At 39.9% G+C, this 12055-nt stretch overlaps 1 protein-coding gene across 3 annotated transcripts in view; it reads right to left on the bottom strand.

Moving 5' to 3' along the window:
- fancm (FA complementation group M) overlaps window positions 1-12055 on the bottom strand; it is a 52788-nt gene that overhangs the window by 15270 nt on the left and 25463 nt on the right. For all 3 annotated transcript variants that reach the window (XM_079633409.1, XM_079633410.1, XM_079633411.1), the window contains exons 7-13: window positions 11936-12028; window positions 6264-6356; window positions 5987-6156; window positions 5687-5893; window positions 4508-4727; window positions 3397-3548; window positions 335-493 (exon numbers count right to left, since the gene is read on the bottom strand). In XM_079633409.1, coding sequence (XP_079489535.1) covers window positions 335-493; window positions 3397-3548; window positions 4508-4727; window positions 5687-5893; window positions 5987-6156; window positions 6264-6356; window positions 11936-12028 — 1094 coding nt within the window. The remainder of the gene's footprint in view (window positions 1-334; window positions 494-3396; window positions 3549-4507; window positions 4728-5686; window positions 5894-5986; window positions 6157-6263; window positions 6357-11935; window positions 12029-12055) is intronic.

Genomic DNA, 12055 nt, shown 5'->3' with positions numbered 1-12055 from the left:
TGTTCCAGCATGAGTGTGTTCTGCTGCTGAACTCCAGCTGCGTCCGACACCCGAGCCGTGAGGAAGCCGTCGCTCAGACGCTGCGGTTCTCTTTCTCAGAACTAACGAAATATAAACATTTCTGAGAGTCAATCCAGCTAATGGGCAGAAGAGACAAGTGTTCAAACACTCTTCACCTTGACAACTAAGACTCTGAGATCCCTATCAGGACACAGGACGTGTGTGTGTGTGTGTGTGTGTGTGTGTGTGTGTGTGTGTGTGTGTGTGTGTGTGTGTGTGTGTGTGTGTGTGTGTGTGAGTGTGTGTGTGTGTGTGTGTGTGTGTGTGAGCTCACCTGCTCCTCCTGCCTCAGCCTGTCGATCAGCTCCATGATGTTGGTGAAATGAAGGCATCGTTCTGAATGTCCGACACTGTGTGTGTGAAGCGGCCGGTTCTGCCAGTGCCTCCACTCCCATAGAGACAGCTCTCTGACGGGCCCCGACACACTCGGCTCCTGCACACACACACACACACACACAGAACATTCAGGCCCCGACACACTCGGCTCCTGCACACACACACACACACACACACACACACAGAACATTCAGGCCCCGACACACTCGGCTCCTGCACACACACACACACACACACACACACACAGAACATTCAGGCCCCGACACACTCGGCTCCTGCACACACACACACACACACACACACACACACAGAACATTCAGGCCCCGACACACTCGGCTCCTGCACACACACACACACACACACACACACACAGAACATTCAGGCCCCGACACACTCGGCTCCTGCACACACACACACACACACACACACACACACACACACAGAACATTCAGGCTCCGAAACACTTGGCTCCTGCACACACACACACACACACACACAACATTCAGGCTCCGAAACACTTGGCTCCTGCACACACACACACACACACACACAGAACATTCAGGCTCCGAAACACTCGGTTCCTACACACACACACACACACACACACACACACACACACACACACACACACACACAACATTCAGGTCCCGACACACTCGGCTCCTGCACACACACACACACACACACACAGAACATTCAGGCTCTGAAACACTCGGTTCCTACACACACACACATACACACACACACACACACACACACACACACACACACACAACATTCAGGTCCCGACACACTCGGCTCCTGCACACATACACACACACACAACATTCAGGTCCCGACACACTCGGCTCCTGCACACACACACACACACACACACACACACACAACATTCAGGTCCCGACACACTCGGCTCCTGCACACACACTAGGGCTGTCACTTTACGTTCAAAAATCGATTGCACAATCGATCGGACCAACCAACCCAAGATTCGAAAATGAAAATAGGGAATCAATTTTAAAGGCCTCTTTTTTTTTTTTACCAAAAAAGTAGTTTTAGGGGGACAGATCAATACAATACACAGAACATGTAGGATGATGGAAAATAACCATGTCTTTTCTGTTAACCAAATGCTTTTTAATATTCGCTATTACTTCAATGCAAGTGAGCAAGCGCACCGTTGTTTGTTGCTTAGTGACGTGTGTGTTCAAGTAAGCCAGAAATGCGCAGATTCTGCGCAATACGCTGTGTTTAATATATCATGATGACTCACGAGTTGCATATTTGCGCTAAATCCGCGCAGATTTGGCTACACGAACTTCCCCAGTAAAGTGAGTAAACATAGAAACACGGCACATTGGCTCGTGATTTGATAGCGTTACCCACCAAAGTTCATTTTTACCCGCATTTGGCGGATTGGCGGGTGTTAATTTCAATCCCTGAATGTTGCACTCCTGTTTGTCATTGTGCACGAAACTTCACGCCAATAAATCATCAGAAATATTGCTGACTTGTGCGCATCTCAAGCGCTCTCTTTACGCTCGTCCTAATGCCTGTTAGTTGTCCGTGGATTTGCCTATATTTGGTTGGAAAATGGAAACGTCTTTAGACATGGAAAATTGATTTTACAATCGATTCAATGAACACTTATGTCTCAAAAATCGAACAGGATTTTTTCACAAAAGTGACAGCCCTACACACACACACACACACACACACACACACACACACACACACACACACACAATTCAGGCCGAAATGTAAGATTTATGTATTTGAATTGCATTTGAAATTTCCATCCATTTGGCCGGTTTTAACATGAACTAATAAACCTAATTGGATATATGGATTTCCTCCATATAGCGGACCGCACTGAGGCCACATCCACACGAAGAGCATCTCACTATTGATGGTTTTTCCCCTCGTTCTAAAAAATTAATTCCGTAAACACGGCGTCGTCTCAACAAATATTTGCGTACACACGAAACAGACTCAAAACGATGTAGTACACATGCCAGACCAGTGTGTGGCGCTGTAATTCTGCGACAGAGATACACTAAAAACAGAGAAGACACGGAGCCTGCGCACAAACCTTGCGCGCTGTACACAATAAAATTAGGCACAGCAGCAGCTTCTTTTCTACCAAGAAATGGCCTGGTACAAAATAGGGACGAGTCTCAATATTCGATTAGTTAGCATTAAAGCTTGCCACAAAGAACCGGCAAAAGTAATCATTATGAATGTGTCAAATATAGCAAGAAGACATTTTAATTGTTTATTAATAAACTAGTGTTTTCTGTGTCAGTGTCGGCTGCAAAGATGCGGCGCCACATTCGCAGTAGTGAACGCGCCTACAGAGAGACACACACACTTCACACGGATTACACAAGAGTTTTCTGTTTCTTTTAGTTTTGAATCGTTTAGTTTAAAAGTAGACATTTCAAGCTTTCTATAGATATATTTCTGAGTTTCAGTTCATTTATGAGAGGAGCTCCAGTTCACGAGCAATGAGAGTTATATCGCGCCGGCGCCTCCATGTCCTCATTATATTGCTTCTTATTTATTAAATCCAGGCAATTGGTTGAGGAAACATTGATTAAAATTAAGATACAATTTGTACAAAACGAAATTCACAAAATATACGGATTGGCTGTACACACGAAAACGCTCTGGGACCTTTTACGTATACAGCTAAACGCGTCTCCGTGGGGACAGGGCCTTATTCCTCGGCTGCACTGAAACTCACATCTGGACCTTCGCCCCGCTGGACCATTGAAGTCACTATATGGAGAACATCTGGAGTGTGTTCCTCACACACCTTCTTCTCCACTGAAGACAGAAGCACACGATCATCTGGGATGACGTGAGGAGATTTAAACTCTGAAGAGAACGACTCCTTTAATGTTAAAACTGAGTAAGGCAAACACATAAATCTTAAACCCGGGCCGCGGTGTTGTTGTTCATCAGAGCCGAGAACACACTGATGCTGGGAGTGACGTTCACCTGCTCTGACGGCGGGTCACTGAAGGTCAGCAGAGACGCCGGTCTGAACACAGGCTGAGCTTCATCCTCTCCCAGCCTCATGGTTGACCTCCACACGACCTCTTCAGCGGCGCTCAGAAACCCCTCGTCTTTCACACACGACTGCTCTCCTCCTGCAGGACACAAGAGACGCTGGACAATCCTTTCCTCGGGTCATGTTGACCCCAAACTCATTCTTCAAAAATGTTTAAAAGATCATCAGAGGGTCCAAGACCCCAGGACTTTTGTCGCACTTGAACCACGAATACACACAAAAAAAGGAATGAATTGGAGGACTTTTGTGGTTGAAATATAAAAAAGTAACAAATCCTCTCGGGTGAATTTGAGCCCTTTAGGAATGAATGGAATGTGAGGAATGCTTCAGTTCACATAGAAAAACATAAAAATGCTCAAAATTCGAACTAAAAATGCTAAAACTTTACCGAAAAATTATTGTATAATGTGTACATGTGTGTCTGAACACACACTGAAGAGAAACTGGCTTTAGGACCCAGAGGAACAGCTCGTCTGCTCCATATAGAGATATAAGCACATCTAGAGTTATGAAATATCATCATTATTATTATTTTATTGTTCCACAAGAGGTCGGCGAAGACACACACTGTTATTTTGAGCTGAAATAAAAGGGTTATGCTTGAAATTGTGAGTTTGAATTTAAGTTGAAAGAATCTGAGTAATGTGTTTAAATTAATATTATTTATTATTTCTTGTTCAAATCTAGTAATTTAAACGTAAATAGAAATAAAAATAAATCTCCAAAACAATTGCATTAAAAAATAGACAAAAATATCAAAATGAAATAAAATAAGCTTTCTGGACTTCTGGAAGTTAAATGATCCGGCTTCAGGTCATTTTGATCCGCGAGGGAAGGATGAAGGTTAAAGCATTCTTGCTAATGTTAGTAAAAATACAACGGTTCATTGTCAGTTCATATGAGCTCACAGTGATTAACTATTGTAAAGTGTTTTCATGTTTCAAGCATAAAGCAAACAAACGTCTGTGAGGTTTACACTCAGAGACTCTTGTTGTGTGTGACTCTAGATGTTCAACACACTGCAAACTTCGGTCGTACCCGCCGTCTGAAGACTCAGCGATGAGCGGCGGCCCTTCGTGGAGCGGCGGCCGGCGTCTCTCTGCTCGAACTGACCGACGCTGATGAGCATCTTGTGGAGCGCCGGAGTGACGCCCGCCGGCAGCATACGGGGACTGTGAGCAAACATCTGGAAACTGTGTTTGTTTCCCATGATGCTCTTGTTTATGCTGCGCCGGTTGCTCTGGCTCTGGTTATACGTCTGCAAGAGAGCAAGAGGTTTTTTAATGCCATGAAAATATAGAGAGGCCACATTATGCTCTTGATGTTGTGTTTGGCTCTACTAGAACTTGGATGTTGATCATTTTCCTCATATCCTCCAGTGTTGCGGCTCCTCTCTTCCCAGTCTGTCAGTAACGCTCTGTTTACTTCCTGTCTCTATGAAGCCCCTCCTTCTGAAAAGCACACTGTGCTCTGATTGGTCGGCTGGATCAGTGTGTTGTGATTGGTTGAGCGCTTCGAGTGTGTTTGGGAAATGTCCCGCCCCTTACCATAACCGCCAGTTTAACACACTACTGACCAACTCAACCAGGCCCCGCCCCTTTATTCTGCGTATGAATTATTATAATGAGGAATATTGTGAAGAAACTCAAGTCTACAATAGAGGCGTTTCAGGAGTTCAGAAACACTGACACTGATATAGAGAAGAACTGGAGCTTTCAGGGTTCGTACAGAAACTGTAACCCTAACCCTAACCCTTTCAAGCTCTACTTTTTTGGTTTTCAAAGATTACAATCAGAGATCTCACTCAAACAATATCTTTAGGATTTTTTAAACTCAATTTACAGATATAAGGCATCCAAAATACAACTTACAACTTATTTTAATAATATATATATTAAATACAAAGTTTATAATGGCTATTATTGTTCAATAAATAATATTTTATAGGATAATTTTGGCGTACTTCGCATCTGATGCGGGTTTAACAGATGGGCTGCAGTGTTCATTTTGTGTGAAAACATTGTATGCGTTTTAATTTCATATTGTATTTAAATAAGTCAAGCACTTTTCTTCCTAAATATGGCTGTCTTCAAGGGTTTTCCAGGACTTAAATTTCAGTCAGTCAAATTCCAGTACTTCATGTTTAAACAGCAACATCACACACTGAACACAGATGAACGTGGACAAAAGCATTTTTCCCTGTGCAGTTTCACTCACTCGCTCCTCTCGGCCCTCGGCCAGAATGACCACGATTCGTCCCTGTCTGCGTCGCCCCGTGCGGCCCATGCGCTGGACCAGCCGGATCGGACTCTTCTGAGCATCGAAACACACGATGAGATCCACCTCTCCGATGTCCAGGCCCTCCTCGCCGACACACGTGGACACCAGCGTGTTGAAGCCGCCCTCGCGGAACCGCCGCACAACCTAAACACACACCATTTAAGAGGCTATTTATCCTTCCCGTTCAGGACGCGCTGAAGGACCAGAATGGTCTAATATGATGATCAATACTGATACCTCCAGCTGCTCTTTCTGTGTGAATCCTCGAACCCCTTTCCCGGCGGACGCCTGACCCATGAAGGTCATGACCTTCACCAGCGGCTGATGGCGGTTCAACATCTCTGCGATCTCCTGCACGCTCTCACGGAAAGACGAGAAGATCATGACGCGTGTGCTGACATCAGAATCTGTCCCGATCACACAATCATCAGCCACAGCGAGAGACACACACTTCCTGAACAACACTGACCAATCCCCCAGTTCTGGTGTCACGCCGGTGACGGGATGATCTCACCTGAGCTCTCGGCCTGTGACTGGAAGTGCCGTAGCACCACCTCGTCCAGTTTCTGCAGTTTGGGGTGACTGTAGACGTATGGATCTTGAGGCCCTGCGGATGAAACACACTCGCTCATGAACATCACTGAGTGAACAGAGTATTAATCAACTGAGTGAACAGAGTATTAATCAACTGTGTGAACAGAGTATGAATCAACTGAGTGAACAGAGTATTAATCAACTGAGTGAACAGAGTATTAATCAACTGAGTGAACAGAGTATTAATCAACTGTGAACAGAGTATTAATCAACTGAGTGAACAGAGTATTAATCAACTGAGTGAACAGAGTATTAATCAACTGAGTGAACAGAGTATTAATCAACTGTGTGAACAGAGTATTAATCAACTGAGTGAACAGAGTATTAATCAACTGAGTGAACAGAGTATTAATCAACTGAGTGAACAGAGTATTAATCAACTGAGTGAACAGAGTATTAATCAACTGTGTGAACAGAGTATTAATCAACTGAGTGAACAGAGTATTAATCAACTGAGTGAACAGAGTATTAATCAACTGAGTGAACAGAGTATTAATCAACTGAGTGAACAGAGTATTAATCAACTGAGTGAACAGAGTATTAATCAACTGAGTGAACAGAGTATTAATCAACTGAGTGAACAGAGTATTAATCAACTGTGTGAACAGAGTATTAATCAACTGAGTGAACAGAGTATTAATCAACTGTGTGAACAGAGTATTAATCAACTGAGTGAACAGAGTATTAATCAACTGTGTGAACAGAGTATTAATCAACTGAGTGAACAGAGTATTAATCAACTGAGTGAACAGAGTATTAATCAACTGTGTGAACAGAGTATTAATCAACTGTGTGAACAGAGTATTAATCAACTGAGTGAACAGAGTATTAATCAACTGAGTGAACAGAGTATTAATCAACTGAGTGAACAGAGTATTAATCAACTGTGTGAACAGAGTATTAATCAACTGAGTGAACAGAGTATTAATCAACTGAGTGAACAGAGTATTAGAGTATTAATCAACTGTGTGAACAGAGTATTAATCAACTGAGTGAACAGAGTATTAATCAACTGAGTGAACAGAGTATTAATCAACTGAGTGAACAGAGTATTAATCAACTGTGTGAACAGTATTAATCAACTGAGTGAACAGAGTATTAATCAACTGAGTGAACAGAGTATTAATCAACTGAGTGAACAGAGTATTAATCAACTGAGTGAACAGAGTATTAATCAACTGAGTGAACAGAGTATTAATCAACTGAGTGAACAGAGTATTAATCAACTGGGTGAACAGAGTATTAATCAACTGAGTGAACAGAGTATTAATCAACTGGGTGAACAGAGTATTAATCAACTGAGTGAACAGAGTATTAATCACCTGAGTGAACAGAGTATTAATCAACTGTGTGAACAGTATTAATCAACTGGGTGAACAGAGTATTAGAGTATTAATCAACTGTGTGAACAGAGTATTAATCAACTGTGTGAACAGTATTAATCAACTGGGTGAACAGAGTATTAGAGTATTAATCAACTGAGTGAACAGAGTATTAATCAACTGAGTGAACAGAGTATTAATCAACTGAGTGAACAGAGTATTAATCAACTGAGTGAACAGAGTATTAATCAACTGTGTGAACAGAGTATTAATCAACTGAGTGAACAGAGTATTAATCAACTGAGTGAACAGAGTATTAATCAACTGAGTGAACAGAGTATTAATCAACTGAGTGAACAGAGTATTAATCAACTGTGTGAACAGAGTATTAATCAACTGTGTGAACCGAGTATTAATCAACTGAGTGAACAGAGTATTAATCAACTGAGTGAACAGAGTATTAATCAACTGAGTGAACAGAGTATTAATCAACTGTGTGAACAGAGTATTAATCAACTGAGTGAACAGAGTATTAATCAACTGAGTGAACAGAGTATTAGAGTATTAATCAACTGTGTGAACAGAGTATTAATCAACTGAGTGAACAGAGTATTAATCAACTGAGTGAACAGAGTATTAATCAACTGAGTGAACAGAGTATTAATCAACTGAGTGAACAGAGTATTAATCAACTGTGTGAACAGTATTAATCAACTGAGTGAACAGAGTATTAATCAACTGAGTGAACAGAGTATTAATCAACTGAGTGAACAGAGTATTAATCAACTGAGTGAACAGAGTATTAATCAACTGAGTGAACAGAGTATTAATCAACTGAGTGAACAGAGTATTAATCAACTGAGTGAACAGAGTATTAATCAACTGAGTGAACAGTATTAATCAACTGTGTGAACAGAGTATTAATCAACTGAGTGAACAGAGTATTAATCAACTGAGTGAACAGAGTATTAATCAACTGTGTGAACAGAGTATTAATCAACTGTGTGAACAGTATTAATCAACTGGGTGAACAGAGTATTAGAGTATTAATCAACTGAGTGAACAGAGTATTAATCAACTGTGTGAACAGAGTATTAATCAACTGAGTGAACAGAGTATTAATCAACTGAGTGAACAGAGTATTAATCAACTGAGTGAACAGAGTATTAATCAACTGTGTGAACAGAGTATTAATCAACTGTGTGAACAGAGTATTAATCAACTGTGTGAACAGAGTATTAATCAACTGAGTGAACAGAGTATTAATCAACTGAGTGAACAGAGTATTAATCAACTGAGTGAACAGAGTATTAATCAACTGTGTGAACAGTATTAATCAACTGGGTGAACAGAGTATTAGAGTATTAATCAACTGTGTGAACAGAGTATTAATCAACTGTGTGAACAGAGTATTAATCAACTGAGTGAACAGAGTATTAATCAACTGAGTGAACAGAGTATTAATCAACTGAGTGAACAGAGTATTAATCAACTGTGTGAACAGTATTAATCAACTGGGTGAACAGAGTATTAGAGTATTAATCAACTGTGTGAACAGAGTATTAATCAACTGTGTGAACAGTATTAATCAACTGGGTGAACAGAGTATTAGAGTATTAATCAACTGAGTGAACAGAGTATTAATCAACTGAGTGAACAGAGTATTAATCAACTGTGTGAACAGAGTATTAATCAACTGAGTGAACAGAGTATTAATCAACTGTGTGAACAGAGTATTAATCAACTGTGTGAACAGTATTAATCAACTGGGTGAACAGAGTATTAGAGTATTAATCAACTGAGTGAACAGAGTATTAATCAACTGTGTGAACAGAGTATTAATCAACTGAGTGAACAGAGTATTAATCAACTGAGTGAACAGAGTATTAATCAACTGAGTGAACAGAGTATTAATCAACTGTGTGAACAGAGTATTAATCAACTGTGTGAACAGAGTATTAATCAACTGTGTGAACAGAGTATTAATCAACTGTGTGAACAGAGTATTAATCAACTGAGTGAACAGAGTATTAATCAACTGAGTGAACAGAGTATTAATCAACTGAGTGAACAGAGTATTAATCAACTGTGTGAACAGTATTAATCAACTGGGTGAACAGAGTATTAGAGTATTAATCAACTGTGTGAACAGAGTATTAATCAACTGTGTGAACAGAGTATTAATCAACTGAGTGAACAGAGTATTAATCAACTGAGTGAACAGAGTATTAATCAACTGAGTGAACAGAGTATTAATCAACTGTGTGAACAGTATTAATCAACTGGGTGAACAGAGTATTAGAGTATTAATCAACTGTGTGAACAGAGTATTAATCAACTGTGTGAACAGTATTAATCAACTGGGTGAACAGAGTATTAGAGTATTAATCAACTGAGTGAACAGAGTATTAATCAACTGAGTGAACAGAGTATTAATCAACTGTGTGAACAGAGTATTAATCAACTGAGTGAACAGAGTATTAATCAACTGAGTGAACAGAGTATTAATCAACTGAGTGAACAGAGTATTAATCAACTGTGTGAACAGAGTATTAATCAACTGAGTGAACAGAGTATTAATCAACTGAGTGAACAGAGTATTAATCAACTGAGTGAACAGAGTATTAATCAACTGTGTGAACAGAGTATTAATCAACTGAGTGAACAGAGTATTAATCAACTGAGTGAACAGAGTATTAATCAACTGAGTGAACAGAGTATTAATCAACTGAGTGAACAGAGTATTAATCAACTGAGTGAACAGAGTATTAATCAACTGAGTGAACAGAGTATTAATCAACTGTGTGAACAGAGTATTAATCAACTGAGTGAACAGAGTATTAATCAACTGAGTGAACAGAGTATTAATCAACTGAGTGAACAGAGTATTAATCAACTGAGTGAACAGAGTATTAATCAACTGAGTGAACAGAGTATTAATCAACTGAGTGAACAGAGTATTAATCAACTGAGTGAACAGAGTATTAATCAACTGAGTGAACAGAGTATTAATCAACTGGGTGAACAGAGTATTAATCAACTGAGTGAACAGAGTATTAATCAACTGGGTGAACAGAGTATTAATCAACTGAGTGAACAGAGTATTAATCACCTGAGTGAACAGAGTATTAATCAACTGTGTGAACAGTATTAATCAACTGGGTGAACAGAGTATTAATCAACTGGGTGAACAGAGTATTAATCAACTGAGTGAACAGAGTATTAATCAACTGAGTGAACAGAGTATTAATCACCTGAGTGAACAGAGTATTAATCAACTGGGTGAACAGAGTATTAATCAACTGAGTGAACAGAGTATTAATCAACTGAGTGAACAGAGTATTAATCAACAGTGTGAACAGAGTATTAATCAACTGTGTGAACAGTATTAATCAACTGGGTGAACAGAGTATTAGAGTATTAATCAACAGTGTGAACAGAGTATTAATCAACTGTGTGAACAGTATTAATCAACTGGGTGAACAGAGTATTAGAGTATTAATCAACTGAGTGAACAGAGTATTAATCAACTGAGTGAACAGAGTATTAATCAACTGAGTGAACAGAGTATTAATCACCTGAGTGAACAGAGTATTAATCAACTGTGTGAACAGTATTAATCAACTGGGTGAACAGAGTATTAATCAACTGAGTGAACAGAGTATTAATCAACTGAGTGAACAGAGTATTAATCAACTGAGTGAACAGAGTATTAATCAACTGAGTGAACAGAGTATTAATCAACTGAGTGAACAGAGTATTAATCAACTGAGTGAACAGAGTATTAATCAACTGAGTGAACAGAGTATTAATCAACTGAGTGAACAGAGTATTAATCAACTGAGTGAACAGAGTATTAATCAACTGAGTGAACAGAGTATTAATCAACTGAGTGAACAGAGTATTAATCAACTGAGTGAACAGAGTATTAATCAACTGAGTGAACAGAGTATTAATCAACTATGTGAACAGAGTATTAATCAACTGAGTGAACAGAGTATTAATCAACTGTGTGAACAGTATTAATCAACTGAGTGAACAGAGTATTAATCAACTGGGTGAACAGAGTATTAATCAACTGAGTGAACAGAGTATTAATCAACTGAGTGAACAGAGTATTAATCAACTGTGTGAACAGAGTATTAATCAACTGAGTGAACAGAGTATTAATCAACTGAGTGAACAGAGTATTAATCAACTGAGTGAACAGAGTATTAATCAACTGAGTGAACAGAGTATTAATCAACTGAGTGAACAGAGTATTAATCACCTCGGCTAGATGTGGCAAACATGGTCTCCATTTCCCTGTAGAGATCCATGAAGACTGGGCTCCTCTGAAGCTCGTTCCTCGCTCGAGACGACTCTGAGAAGACAGAAAAACCCTCATGAG

Source organism: Phoxinus phoxinus, assembly GCF_949152265.1.
Source record: "Phoxinus phoxinus genome assembly, chromosome: 13".
Lineage (NCBI taxonomy): Eukaryota > Metazoa > Chordata > Actinopteri > Cypriniformes > Leuciscidae > Phoxinus > Phoxinus phoxinus.
The sequence above is the reverse complement of the archived record's forward strand: the minus strand, read 5'-3'. Positions and strand labels throughout refer to the sequence as shown.